The 15,967-nt window shown below is 37.7% G+C and overlaps 1 protein-coding gene across 2 annotated transcripts in view; it reads left to right on the forward strand.

The window, feature by feature from the left end:
* Nucleotides 1-618: 618 nt before the first annotated feature.
* Nucleotides 619-15,967, forward strand: part of lin7a (lin-7 homolog A (C. elegans)) — a 42,342-nt gene continuing 26,993 nt past the window's right edge. For both annotated transcript variants that reach the window (XM_084113080.1, XM_084113079.1), the window contains exon 1: nucleotides 619-757. In XM_084113080.1, coding sequence (XP_083969206.1) covers nucleotides 718-757 — 40 coding nt within the window. In that variant the 5' untranslated portion in view covers nucleotides 619-717. The remainder of the gene's footprint in view (nucleotides 758-15,967) is intronic.

The raw sequence follows: 15,967 nt of genomic DNA on the forward strand, positions 1-15,967 counted from the left end.
CTGCAAAGGTCAAAGGTTGTGCACGGGATTTGCCTCTGCTTAACTGAAGTCTTGCATGTGCACTGAGATGCAGGCATTGCATATATTCATGATTAATGTAAACCCTCATCAGTGAGATTCTGAACACTACTCCTGTACAAATTCAGCACCCCAATTTAACTAATGATTGACACGCATCACAATTTTAATGTCTTATTTATCCATGTACAACAAGCATTAGAAATGTTAAACATTTATTTATTTAATGTTAAGGAGTTACAAATTGTAATGTCTGAATCATCTGATGTGTCAGTTATTCGAAAAAAAAAAATCCTTTTTTTTTTAAACACAATTTCTCCCACAAACTTGAAATAACCTTTCTTATTCCACATTCAACAAAAGTTGAAATTTAAATTTGAAACACCTGATTTATTCTAAGCTCGAATATGAAATGTAAACGTTTATTCCATGTTCGATGAAAGTTAGTAATGTAGCCTACGTTTAATTACACATCCGAATTACTAGAGACACTCCAGCTCCATCCGATGTATCCCATTCAAAATCGTCCGCTACACAATGCGAGTGGTAAACAATCCCATTCCCCTCCCAACCACTCCCATCATCCGCACGGGCTCCAATCCGCGCTCACTCGCTCTCTCCGCCGCTACAGTGCGTGCGCTGATGCCGCAGCTCCATCTCTCTCTCTCTCTTTCTGAGCGATAATAACACAGCACAGTCATGGCGACAGTGACAGTCCAACCGCTCACCCTGGAGCGAGGTGAGTACTGACAAACCACGTCCATTCAGTCCTCGCTGCTGGAGGGAACTTTAAGCTTTGGCGCTATTGGTTTCTCGGATTTTTGCGTTGTTGGACTTGGCTCATGGGCTTTTGATGTTTTGGTGATGTTGCCATCTCGGTTCGGTTTGTGTCCGTCAAGTATGATGATGATGATGAACAGAACATGCTCTGCGATTCAGGATCCATCAGTGTGCGTTATAATAATGGGATATGTATTCGGTTTATTTTTAATAAAGCATAAGGCGCTAATTTTATACATGCTCAAAGCACCGATCCGTATTTTCTTTATTTCGTCCTTATTTCACTTTACAGAAGATTCTACAACTTCTCCGTGTGCAAAACTGAATTTGAACCGGAGCTGTTTTATAGGCTATACTTCAGTAAAATAAAATTAGATTAGATTACAAAGAAGCGCTCGAATAATCTACTGTAGCCTACGCGCGATGCGTCCTACAGTCTCACATTACATCGGAAAAAAAGAGAAATATGTCACAACGTGACTCAAGTCATGTGAACAGAAGCTTGCCTTTTTGACATTATCATGGCAGTCAGCTTAATTTATTATCAGCGGTCAGTGTCCACTATCTGAACTGTCAGAGACGGTGAGTGCAACAATATGGGCCGTTGTGCGCTTAAATCACCAACAAATGAATTGCGTTTCATTTACTAGGCTATATACGATTATATAGCAGGTCAAACAGTAGCCTATGGCACTAAAACCATTGCAATCATCACTCAAGCAAAGCGATGGAGATATTTATAGAGAAATGAGATGCCTCTGGGCTCTGGCATGTGCGCGCGACGCGCTGTGGATATGTGGAAACTGTATATTGCAACTAGTAGCGATGTCCGATTGGTGAACGAATTGTTGTGTTGAGTCGGGTCTTTAAAACGAATCAGTTGAACCGACTCACATACGGCGTGAACCGATAAAATATGTTTAATAGAGCGGACATTAAGTAATAGCCAAAAATGTAACAAATAAAACGTAGCCCACTGTTTATGAATTGATTATATGACAGTTTTATTGTCGTACAGAACGTGTTGTTGAAATGTGCATGAGCTTTTTAATCCAGGAACGTGTGAATTTGTTTATTGTTAATGCAAATTATTTTAGATTATAAATAATTATTTCTTATGAGCTGAATCAAGTCTGCCTACATAATATGGCTTTATTTTAGCATTTTCATGTCAAGGTGTCAAGGACATAAAATAATTGCCGGATAATTTTTTGCTGAAACTGATTATTCGAAATGAATTGTTCCAAAGAACCAGTTCATGAAAATTAATCTGTCTTCCCGTGACTAAAAACTAGACTTATTCGAAATAAAGACACTGTTTACACTGTACAAGCAATGCAATCATGACATCAGCAACCCATTCAACCAATCAGGAACGATTAGGTTTATCACGTTAATCAATATGGTTTGATTTGTTTTCTCTGTATGTTGTCCAACATAACAGATCATGTACTTAACTATAACTACCTGTAAATAACAGGAATCCATTGGATTACACTGTTGTATTGCATTAAAATGTGTTCTTGATGGTCAAGAATCATATAAAGGGTTACAATAGGGTTTTGTTTTTGTAGATTTAGTATGGTATATGGTGACAGGGGCCGGGGCAGGTGTCAAAAATGACCACTTACATTAGGCTTCTAAAAAGTGTACAAGAGAAACTGCAAATGGGGGCTCAGTAGCTCTTCTTCATTCTTATTATTTAAACAGAACCTCCAGAAACAATTAAATTTAAGTGGAAACGGATTTATTTTGGTGACATATTTTGAGCATTGCCAGAAACCCAGGGTAGTTGTTATGCTTAATGATAGCACATTTAAACAGACAGCTTTATGACAGCAGAGATCCAAAACAGGCACAGGCCTCACATTATTCAACATCTTGACCAATAAGACTGCTATGCTTGAGGTTATACAGGGAAAGTGTAGAGCAGGGATAGTAAATTGTAGCTATAATTTGATCACTGAGAAAATAACCTTGTGTCTGCTTTCGTTTTGGGTGCGGACGGTTAACTGAAGATTGTTATACTTTCCTGCTATTGTATTTAAATACCAGATGTTCAAAGATAAGAACAGCTCTCTGTGTGAGTCTTTGTGTAATCCAAGACGGTCACTAATGTACAGTATGGAACTACTAATCTAGTAAACTAAAAAAATCAATACTTAATAGAGATTTGTACAGTATAGACTCATAGTCCATTAAGAAACTCCAACCAAGATCTTAGATATGGATGGAATGCTTGTGTTTTGAAAACAGAACTGTACTAGAGTTATTCAGAAGGAGAGATTTAAATCACGGAATATTAGGATTTTGGAGTAGTGAAACTTGAGAATGACCACTGACCGCAGTGCTGCTCTGGCTTTACTTCATTCAAGGGATGGACGGGCCTTAAGGAGCTCTGCAACTTTTCCCAGTGGGTCAGTGGGCCAGTTGTCGAAACCAAATTTAGTTACAAGGAAGATGTATAAAAGATTAGAAGAGAGAGAAAATGTTTTGACAAAAGTATTGGCACATTTTTAGACTACTGCTGCATCTGATTTCCATATAGTATGCGAAAAACAGTACTCCAAAAGAGTAGTATGTCAAAATTTGGTAGACAGTAGGCAAAAAGTACGCAGATGACCTATTATTTCCGCTGAGGTTCTGGAGTGTGCAGTGAAGAGGAGAATGGCAATGAAGCAATGCAACTGATGCTGTAGGTCACATGACAAGGCCAACATGGCAGGTGTAGTACATCTGGTTTGCATTCTTAGTGTAAGTACTACATTTCGCCAAATGTAGTGCCTACTCAGACTCTTTTTTTTTTCAACTAGCCCTTCAATCCTGTGGAAACATACATTATGGTTCTTTTTAACTGTGCCAGACGATTCTACATCTCCGTTTTCTGGTTTAAAAAAAATCAAAACTCTGCTTTGGTTACAATTTTACATTTAAATGTATGCATTTGGCAGACGCTTTATCCACAGCGATAAACATTGCATTCAAGTTATCAGTTTGAGCATTCCCTGGGAATCAAACCCATGACCTTGGTGTTGCTGACACCAAAACATTTAAAGGAACACTCCACCGTTTTTTCATATTAAACTATGTTATTCCCTTAACTAAGACGAGTTGATACATGCCTCTCTCGTCTCAGTGCGTGCACTCAATCGCTCTGGTGCGCGGCGACACTTTGATAGCACTTAGCTTAGCCCAGTTCATTCATTAGGGACCAAACAGAGATGAAGCGACCAAATACCTCCACGTTTTCCCTATTTAAATACAGTTACACGAGTAGTTACACGACCAAGTATGGTGACACAAAATAAAACATGGCGCTTTTCTAAGCGGGTAAAAAGGATAGCTATAATGTATGGTGGAATAGCACTTGGGAGCACTTCGACTCGGCGCAGTAAAAAGTCACGTTGGTTCTAATGACAGAAGTGAGAGGGAGAGAGGATTTTTCAGGCGTGACTTTTTACTGCGCCGAGTCGTGGAGGTGGACGTGTTTGGTTGCTTCTAACTTCATCTCTGTTTGGTTCCTAATGAATGAACTGGGCTAAGCTAAGTGCTATCAGAGTGTCGCTGCGCGCCAGAGCGATTGAATGCACGCACTGAGACGAGAGAAATATGTATCAACTCGTCTTAGTTAAGGGAATAACATAGTTTAATATGAAAAAACGGTGGAGTGTTCACTCCTGCATTTAAATACAGATGTCACTCCCAAAACGTTGCCTTCTCAATGGGGCACAGGGAGACTTTCTGCACAAATCCCTTGTGTTATGCTAATATTGGTGTACAGTACAAGGCAAGTTAATCAAATCAGTAAAATCACAAACATAAATGCAATTAAATATGCCTCCGAATCTTAGTTTATTGAAAATGTCAGTATAATCATATGGGACTCAAACATGGTTCTCTATGATTAGCATTGCATGATATATTCCTCTCAAACTAATTGCTTTTCCTCTGCAATGTAAAAGCAATATTTCTGAACTACACTACAGGAGGTGATAGTTTGTATCAGGCTAACAGAGGTTCCGGGCTGTTTTCAGGTCATCTTCCATCCCTGCTTCAGTCTACTAATGCTTTATGCTTCCACAAAATGGATTTCTTTATTTTCAATACTTGATCTGTCATATTGATTTTGGTCTGAAGCACTCTTTTTTTTTTTTTACTCAGAAAGACAAAATTCTTCCAAGTACTTTGCTAAATGAAACATGAAGTGTTCCTCTTTCACATGCTAGAATTTCCTCAGATTTATTTTGGAAGTATTTCAGCAAATATTGACAATATCAAGAGAGCCATCAAAGTATTCACTAGTTCAAAAGCTTTCGATACAATTTCCAACCATAGTATGGTTATACAAAATATGGGATAAAACAGCAGTAATATAATCTTTCCTTTAGGCAAAATTGATTCTGAACATTTTCTGTCCACTTTAGTCCATCCATTCGAAGATAAAAGCCCAGACCAGACTGAGATCAAGATCAAGGGATTATATCTAAGACTATTTTTATCCGAACAGAACCGTCTGTGTCACCAGTAATTGTGTGCATGAAAAAGAAAGGGTCTAGAAAGACAGACAGTGGTATCAGTCTGACATCAGCGGATAGACGCTCTGTGAGGTCATTTGTGCGGGTCTCTGTCTCAGCTATTATACTGCAAGGTGATTTATGTGCCCTTTGCAGTCGGGAATGTCACAGTTGGGCCAATTACTGATAATTCACCGGGTTTGATAAAGTGAGGTCCTGGGATGTGAGTCGGACACCAGATGTGGCTACTGCTTTGTGCCTGCACTAACTCCTGCTGTTTTGGCAGGCCTGCTGTCTGAAGAGCAGTGTTTTCTTCAGGCTTGCCTGACCTGTAAAGGATGGCCGTCTGAATCTGGAAAGCAGCAGATGGCTAGCACTCTCTCAGGAAATGAATTCAGGCTTATAAAATGAGGAAGACAATGCACTCCACATAAAAAAAGTTCTGTAAAAACATAGACTGGAAGTGTCTTGGCTGGCCATGTTGTCAGTCTTGAAGCACGTAGATTTTTTATCCACTCTAGCTATAAATTAATGTGTAGTATAAGAGGCAACCACAAAGTGTAATGTAATGAATGACAAGGGGATTATTAGAAAAATAGCTTAAAGTCAACATGAAATCAAGACTTACTGAATAGATGTTTATGGTCTTACTACCATCAAAACAAGATTACTTTTGACTATTAAAGTTCTGTTCACAATAATTGAATGTTCGGTGTGGAAAACCGATGCAATGCACATCATTTGAATGAACGTCTGTTAATGTGTCCTGTTAATGATAAAATTCTCTTATCATTCACTCACCATCTCTCAAAAACAGTCTATCTCTGTGAATCCATATAATGTAAGTAAATGTGTGCCCAAAAGTTGACGCTCGAGAAACCACACAAAGCGATCACAGTGGTAATCCATACGACCCAAGTAGATGAATCAATGTCTTCTGAAGCTAAACAATAGGTGTGTAGGTGTAAGAATTTTTTTAAACTATAAACCATAATTTCCAGGCGACTGTCAAACATGTACGTTCATGAGAGCATTGTGAAGCGCCATGTCAGCACATTTTGAAGCGTTATTCAAGCGATGGCCGGAAGCGATGGTTTATTGTTTAATAAGTTTTAAATATGAATATTTTCTATACACACCTATATTTTCATTTCAGAAGACATTGATTCATCACCTGGGGGTCGTATGGATTACCATTATGATCACTTAGTGTAGTTTTTAAAACATCAAGTTTTGGGATACAATCCACTTGAATTATATAGAAATATATGGATTTTTATTTTATTTTTAATCTATGTTTGTGTTCATCTGAAGAAAAAGTCATATACATCTGGGATGCTGGAAGGTGAATAAAGGATGAGAAAATGTTCACTTGAGTAGAGTATACCTACGGTATAAGACCAAGTTGGAACGTGGTGTGGATGTTCCAATCAATTCCTGATGTATAAAATCAAGTCTAGTCCCAAGTTATTTTTGAATATCCTGTTTCACTACGAAATACATCTCATTACAAAAGTAAAATGAGCATTTTATGCTGACATTAAACCAAACCAATATCCTTTTATACATAATAAGTAAACCTATGTTATTCCAAACTTCAGATTTTCTTGTTTGGTGCAGCTAGGTCTTTTTTTCCATGTTACACTGCGTTCAATTTAAGTTAAAAAAATGACACGTAAAGAAGAAAAAAACTGGCTCCTATTAACTTTGCAGGTGTTCAGTTGTCAACAAGGATGTCTCTTGGCACACTGCACTTAAACAATGCTATGCAATGCTAACGTTTGCAGGTGTCTAATGATCAACAGACATGTTCATTTACCCTGTTTTACACAGGTTCCTCTGCAAACTTGCTAAACAGGTTTTGTATTGTAAAGAGGGAATTTTGAGTCATTATATTATTAACTGTTTAAATCTCTGTGACAACTAACCAGGGACGACGGACTAGGGCCGCAAATTAGCTTGCTGCGTTCCATTTACCTCAGAGGAGGGATGTCGTAGCTGGGAATGATGTCACACCCGAGTTGACCGCATTCCAGTAAACAGGCCAGAACACTAAGATGGACCTGTCCAGGCAAACATTTGTTGTGTTTGGTCTTTTGGAATACAAACACATACATAATCAGTATTTTGCACAGATGAAATTAGATTCTAAAGGTGACAGAGGTACCATGTCCACAAATAGAGGTTGGATAGTACTGTGTGCACCACTGAGTTTTAGACACAGACAAACAGAAGTGCTAATGAACACTGTATTACTGTTTCACTAAGGTTGATGTGCTGAGTAGCCATATTGAATTCCGAAGTCGGGGCAGTTGCGCTTCCCCATTACAACTCTGATTTGAGAGGGCATTCCAGTTAAAAGATCCTACTGGAGAGTGGGGACTAGGACTTTCCCACTTCCGAGGACAAATGGACCGCACCATTAGACGTTGGAATTTCCAACTCTTCAAGGTGAATGGAACAACAGACCTGCAACTCTTTGCAGTTAGGTTATATATGCAAACTATATTGCACTTTATAGACAGAGCAGATTGTCAGCAAGGAAATTGTCATTCAAATACTGTACACAGAATGTCTTCAACAGAAAAATAATTTGCTATGGACTCAGTCCTCGATATTGAATTGTGGGATTGCAATGTGTACGCTCGCCACAATCTTGCCACAGAGATTGATGTCTTTGTTATTAAATCCAGCCTACAAGAGGAAACCTCAACAGTGATGAGAGATATGAGTTTTAGTCTCACTTGAAAGACAACACTGAGTCTCTGAAGAGATCTGGTCACTCCTTTAGACAAACAGCGTCCCGCCACATTTGATTTGTAGTGTTGAGGTTTCTTTTTCCACTGTAGGTATTTTATTTTGTTTTACAGTATATTTTTTACTCGTACAAAAAGCTCCTTTTACCTTTGAAATAACTATAACATCCGTTTCTGTTAAAAAGGTAGATTTTTGATTAAAAACGACCGCTCTATCTTTTACTCTGCATGTTTTTGTCTGATTTTTGCTATATACCAAGATCAATTTATATTCACTTGTTTCTCTTAAGTTAATGGGTTCATCTAGCTATAAATTAATTAATAATCATGCAAATGAATTCTAGAAGACTGCACTGCGAATATTTAATATCATTTTCAATGCAAAATCTGGTCAGCATAATTGAAATTCACATCCTCATAAAGAATGTGTAACCCAGCAGATAATTGTATTGGTCTTTTAAACCTTATGAGACTTTTAGAGTTCTCAGTTGAATTTTGGCATACAGCCCCACTGAAAAAAAATCCCAGCTTTAACCTAAGATAGATTTCTGGTTTTAGCTGGTTTAAGTTGATTTTAGCTTGTTTAAAAATAAATTCACAACCCGGTTAAGGCTGATGTTTAACTAGTTTAACTGGGCAACCAGCTGAAAAGTGCATCCCTTTAAATACAGCTAATAGATCAGCCTTGCCAGGTTGGGAGACCAAGTAAGACCAGTAAACCGGTAAGAGTATATTTAGTTTGTAGGAAAAATGATGAAATCTCTGTCTATCTAACTTTACAGACTCTGTTAATCACACATATGATAATAATGGGGGTATTTTCTCTGGAAAATAATCTGAAAAAGTCTCCATTTGTTGTCAATCTCATAGCTGTCTAGGAGAAACTAGTGAAGTTTGTGACTCAACAAATTGAACATGAACTAGTAATAGAAACCTTAAAACAGACATAAATGTCTGTTCATAGCGAGCAACATCTTTTTGAGAAGCTCAATATCTCTCACAAATTATTTAATACTTCGTTGGCACTGTTGCTGAGTTTGTATTTTGTCAGATAAATTCAACAAAATGTCAAATTATATTCTTCAAACTTCAAACTTGCCATGATAGGATACCATAGTTCATTGGTACAGAGATTCTAAGCATGATTGCTTTGAAAACTGTATGATAATAGTCGAGCTAAAGCCTGTAGACAATAGAGAAGTCTTTGGTGAATTATCTCTTGGTCTAAGCTGTGTTTTCACTATGTGGTCTCAATCCACAGAGTGTTTGTGGAAAAAAATAGGATCATGGTGGCCCTTACACCATTAGCAGCAATGCTGAAGGCTACAGTGGTTTTTGAATGGAGAGTCGGGTCACATAGACGTAGTGTAGTTCGGTACACTGGAAGGCTGAATACTCTCTATCTCTGCGCTATCTTTGCCCCCAATGCTTACTCACAGATCCGTGTGGGCAGGCAACCCCATGTGGGTTTTACATTTAAAGGTGCGAAAATTACACAATCACTCTGACTTATTTCTTGTTGGAAGACCACACATTATGAGAACAGATAAATAATAGTGTACTCTTCCATTCCATTGCCAACGCATTTGCAGCCCCCTCCGCTGCACTTACCGGTCTCCATAGTAATGTAGTTTAATGTACCAATCACAAACCTGGAGTATGAACATCACCAAGCCCTTTAAATCTCCTGTTTGTGAGCCTGCACTATTAGACGTGACGTAAATCCCAGGCAAGATCCACACAGGGCCTTGAGCTGCCACCATGCAAATCTGAATCCGACGGATTTAGCCCGTGGAATAACAATGTGTCCCACGATGTTCCCCTTTTCCTGCTAAATGATGACATGTGTCACTCAGATGTGTGTGAAAAGACTTTACTGAGATGAGACTTGTACTAATAAAACCAAGCCCAGGTTGGCCGTTCACTGAAAGCTGGAAGAAAACCCAAGGGCGCCACGGAGAATTAATCCTATCTGTAATAGCTGCGCATGATGCAGGAGCTTGAAATGCTTTTAGAGGCTTTTTTCATCTTATAACTTTGTTAATGGATGAATTTATCTTCGAAATGCTGTTTCGTGTTCCCTCGAAGATATAGTCATTACCAATCTCCACAAATGCATTAATCAGTCCATTTATTTAAGTTTGCCCACTAAATGATATATGGTGATTGATCTTTAGACAGTTAATATTAAGGCATTAGACATCATATCCTTCCATAAGGGTATAGAGTTTCAGCTCAATATAGTTAAAGGTGCTGGAAGTGATTACAGCCGATTACAGTGCTAACTTCCTAGATAATCCCATCCCTTCAACCACACGCCCCATCGTTCCAGCAAACCAATACCTGTAAAAGGTGGTTTGTGATTGGCTAAAAAAACATGGGCTGCTCTCCTACCCTTTTTGCGATTTACAGAGCTAATGATAAACATAAAGTAGGGATATTTTAAGCAAGTCTCAAATACGCAATTGCAAGATACATTGGCGTCAAATATAATGGGTGTTCCTATTACTTTCTGCCAAAGCTAATTGAATCCCCACCACTTTCTAATACATCTAATACATCTTACAGAGAAAGCATCACCAATTGTTGAGCATGATTCATTTAGTTTCTGTGTTATATTGAGTAATTGTTACAGTTTTCATCAGCCGCACAAAGTGACAGTGACAAATTTTCTCCCACATACAGTTCTTAGACGTGCTCCACTTTATCACTTTTCCACAACTCTCTATCCATTCTAGTGAAATCACAAAACAATATGTAAACAAATATGTTCCCAAACAAATACTGATAAACATTCACTGACATACATCTGCAATCTGGAATCCCAAACCCCCAAATTCAAAGCGAAAACATGTGCTATTCTGTTCTATCCACGTATTTATCATCCGACTCTCAGGACTGAATTTGATTCTGGATTTGAATTGGTCAGCATGAATGGCCCCTACTGAAATACAAGGTACAAATGCAATTCAGCTAAAGAATATCCAGTTACTACCTGGTTATGAAAAGCATGTTTTTATCGAAACTTCAAATTGTTTGTGCATATCCTAATTAATATTCATGACATAATCGGCCCATCTGTACACAACCTATCCCCCCCCCAAACAGAATACAAAGTGACACCCATGGTAAGATAACTATGCTCTGCTCATTATAAACAGGAAGGAAGGTCTTAGGCAATGTGTACGGCACAACACATCTAAAAGTTGATCTTTAAAGCAGCTTAAAAACAGTAGCCTAAATTCAGTAACTTTCTAAAAAACTGTTAATGAGCGAGAGAGACCACGAACAGAGACAGAAACATCCGAATCAAGACACACAAGAGAAGTATGAGTCACAAAGAGAAAATCATTCATGGTCATTCTCTGACCTCCCAGTAATGAGACATAAATGTGAAAAGGAGTGTTTACACAGTTTCCTGTGCTGGCTGAAAGGACACCAGTATGTTCAATTCGGCTCATTACCCCATACACGACTCCAGACCGTCCTCTCGGCAGAAATCCGCGGGTAATGATGGAGCTTCAGCTCAGGATTAATGAAGAAAAGGCTGTCACACGCTGTGGAGCGGCTGTACATAGGCTATGTGGATCTGTGAAAGCTGCCACAGGACATGACTCCAAAGGTCACCTTCACTGATCTGATGCCATGCACTCTGTTGTTGGGAAAACAGAATGAAATGTCCAGTGAGTGGTGCTAAAAGCTCATTCAGTTTTATCCAGATGAACATTTTATTGGCAACATTTTATACATTTGTTCTCACGTATTGAAGCAGTTCGGAAATTAAGTGTCTGTGAAGAGGCGCTAGAAGGTTAATGTGATTGAAGATAACATAGCACCTACACTAAACCCTACCGTTTACCTAACCAAAAGCAAACGTGTGGTAAAAACGCATTTGCTGAAGCAACTATGTTCCATCTACAAGTCTTTGAAGTCTTAAATCGTGACTCGTGTTTCATGGGACTCGTACCCACACGCTCCGCAATAATAGTGTTGTACCAGCTGAGCTACCGAGCAAGTTTACTACATCAGAAAAGCCACACATATGGAACTATGTATGTGATGAAAATGTAAAAATGTATTAGTTTACAAATCATGTACTTTGAAAAAATGTGATAACATAGTATTGTGCAAGAAATAAGTCTTTATTAACCTATAATCTGCCCCTGAAATCATCATTTGTGTTAAAAGGAACAACCGTTGTTGGCATTATACTGCCTCTAGTGTTAATTTTAAACTGGAAATTGCAGTGAAATGTATATATAGGTATGTTTTTGGAGTTGTAGGTAGAGACAAATAATCCTAATGAGCCTCTGCTGGTATTTTGAGCATCAGATCTGAGGCAAGGACTGAGATTTCAAAGTTGGTCAATTATAATAATTTGGACCTTTATTCTGAGCATACGCTCTAATTACATTGTCAATATTATGAAGTGTACCATTGAGCCTATGGCTCTGTCCCAAAACCTATAGAGCGGCCCCTTAGGCACATTCCCAACAGGGAGTCTGTTTCAAAGGTCATGCGTTATTTGAGAAACTTTCTAAGATAGCATAGATAATGCAAACGTGTATGGACTTAAGACAAGCACGGTGAGGGAGAGTGGAAGGAAGTGAAGACTTCAAAATTGTGACAAATGAGCACTACTAACTATACAAATCAATGGACAATGCCGTTCAAAATTGAAATGGTGGGTGCTAGCCACTGAATCGCACAGAATTGATCCATTCACTGGTGAGTGAAACCTGCACCCAGTGTGAAATGTGCTACAAGTCTGTGACCATTTTAAAGTGGCAATAGGCAGCACTCTGAATATGGAACGGTAGTGTTACGGGTGATCTGTGTTGATTCCCAACTCCGGGTCTTTCTGCTTTTCTCCTTTGTCATTTCCATGTCTCTTCTACTCTATGAAAGGCAAAAATGCCCCTATTACTGCTCAAAAGTTTGGCCTTTGGAAGATACAAAAAACAGTAATACTGTGAAATATTATTACTAATATTCATTTCAAATAATTGTTTTCTATTGTAATATATTTTAAAATGTCATTTATTCCTGTGATGGCAAAACTGTATTTTCAGCAGCCATTACTCTGTTACTCTTCAGTGTCACATGATCAAATCATTGTAATGATTGTAATTGTAATGTAATGATTTGATGCTCAAGTAGGATTTCTTACTATTATTAATGTTGAAAACAGTTGAGATGCTTAATATTTTTTGTGAAAACTTGATGCATTTTTAGCGCAATTTTCCACCGGACAAAATTGCGATTGTTAACTCATGATTTCTGTTCTGTCTGTGCGCACCAATCTTGCACTTCTATCTACTCCTCAACCAGACCACCTAGAGACTTCGGGTTTTCGGCATTATGTTAAGGAAGGTCTAATCTCGGGAACGCACAAACAAAATCCAGGAAAAGATTTACTATCTCTTAGTGTTGTGATCCCATGAGGTCAGAAAATTGCGCTAAAACACTCAACGAGTTTTTATTACTTGTTTCAGTATTCTTTAATTAATAAAAAGTTCAAAAGAGCAGCATTTATTTGAAATAGAAATCATATACGAATGTTAAAGTCTTTACTGTCACTTCTGATCAACTGAATGCATCATTGCTTAATAAAAGTATTAATTTCTTTAGGAAAAATCTTCTGACCCCAAAAGTTAGTGTATCTATTAGAAATGTACAGGATACAGGCCTAAAATAAAACATTTTTTAAACAAAAATTGACTGAGCTATGAATATTTTGGCTTTCACAAAATTGAAGTCTTTGTCTATCACTCTCTGCTGCCGAAGCTTTGATTCATGCCTTTACTACATCCGGAATTGACTATTGCAACAGCATTTTCTATGGAACATCATTCAAAGTCTAAATAACCTCCAGAACATCCAGAACTGATTCACTCCCACTCTTGTGACAACATCACCACTGTCCTTCAGAAGATTCACTGGCTGTTGTTTTTTCCCCTCATTATTTCCAAATCATAAAATTTCCACACCACAACTATGCTTGGGTGGCCCATTAAATGAATCATATTTGCTCATCCTTATTTTGTCCATGGAACACATTTTTGAAGATTTTTCAAGCATTTCGTTTCCATACGCTTTGCTGCTTTTATGAAAAAAAAAAAAAAAAAACGTTTTTAAGAAATTAGTCTTTAAAAAAATTTGGTAACTAACTTGTAATATAGTTAGTAATATGTAAGCTTCGCGTCGGGGTCCCGTTCAGCCTGTCGGGGTTGTATTCGCTATAACAACCGCCTCGCTCTACATTATCCCGCTTATTACATGGCTACCCACCAAATAAATAAATAATTTGATACAAAATATTGATTTAAAAAGGAGTTTATTGATTTAAAAACGATTGTATTGCTTCCGCTAAAGAAAATAGTCTGTTCTGTTTCTACGGTTAGAATCCGTCCATAGCAACGCTCTGTTTTTCATGGCAACGGTGTGTTATACTTTGCAGCTGTCTGTTATCAAGAAATAACAGACCGCATTCTACATTGGAATTCAACCAAGCCATGTAATAAAGTAATATAATGTTATTTTCATATTAATTATATACTAGTTTTATTGTTGTTTTAAATAGCTTTTATGTGGATTACCATGAACTTCACTTTATAATTCATTATACATTATGCATTATTCACATTAATTATGAGTTTGCATATAGTACTTCTTACGTTCAGTCCTCCGGAAGGTATGACAAAAATACTAGTTATTGATTAGCTAATAGTGAACTACCACATTCAACTGAGCACTATTACTTACTAATTTGTTAATCAGAGATTCTTGTTAGTTAATAGTAGTTGCTAGAATGTTAATCATTTGCTCCTGTGTAGTTATTCAATAATGACGGAACAGTAGTCTAAAGTGTTACTCATTTTAGTATGTCAACTTAAACTTATTTAATTTCATTTAGTTGCCAAGACAACATTTCTAATCTTCATTTAAGTTTTTTAAGTTTAAGTTTTCATATATTTATATTTCATTTTATTTCAGCTTAATTTCAATTGACAAAAACAATTTTAATCATTTTGGTTTTAGCTAACAATAAGCATGCAACAGACCGCATTTTTCACCAAAGCGCATCAGTCATCAATTTTTACTGAGGTGTTGTAGCAACAGAGTGTCACCCAGTGTTGCCAGATGTACGATAATTATCGTATTTGTCCGATATTTTTGACCTCTGTACGATGTACGATCAATAATGGAAAAAATCCTATAATGTACGATAATTTCAGACCTGTGTGACACTTAAAATGATGGTCGTTGTAATCATAGGGTTTCTCATTGATCTAGCTGTAGATTCTACGTCTACCAGGGAAAGAACGGTAGAGAGAGGGAGCGAGAGACCTTGCGTGTGTGTGCTAGTGTGGCTCACGAAGCGCATGTAAGGACCCAACCAATCAATTGTAAGAACCGAACCCCCCCCAAGCATTTTCATGCTGTATTCTGTACAGGTTTGACTCGTGTACGATCATTTTCTTCCAAATACGATAATTTTGAGCTTCTGGTACGATACTTGGACATTTCCAATCTGGCAACACTGGTGTCACCAGAGTGTCTCAGTTCCTTTACTAATTGCTAATAAATGTAGCTTGCCTCTAAGTAAATAGTATACTGAATGTCTTAAAATACTGCTGTTGCCACCGTTTTATGCAAGCCTATTAAAGGAGGGTTAGCTACTTGGCTTCTGAGGCAGAGCCAAGTGGGACATGCCAGGACACTACTCAGTTATGTATCTAGCTGTCAGTTTTTGATAGAATCTAAGCTGCTTTAATAACAGAAGAGCTTTAATTTGAATCTATCGCTTTATCAGAAAAGCTTTCAAATTCAGTGCAATGTGACATATTCATGAAAAATGTACCAAAACCACCCATTTGGGGTTTGAAGATTAGAGCA

The sequence above is a fragment of the Abramis brama genome, assembly GCF_963993115.1.
Source record: "Abramis brama genome assembly, chromosome: 4".
Lineage (NCBI taxonomy): Eukaryota > Metazoa > Chordata > Actinopteri > Cypriniformes > Leuciscidae > Abramis > Abramis brama.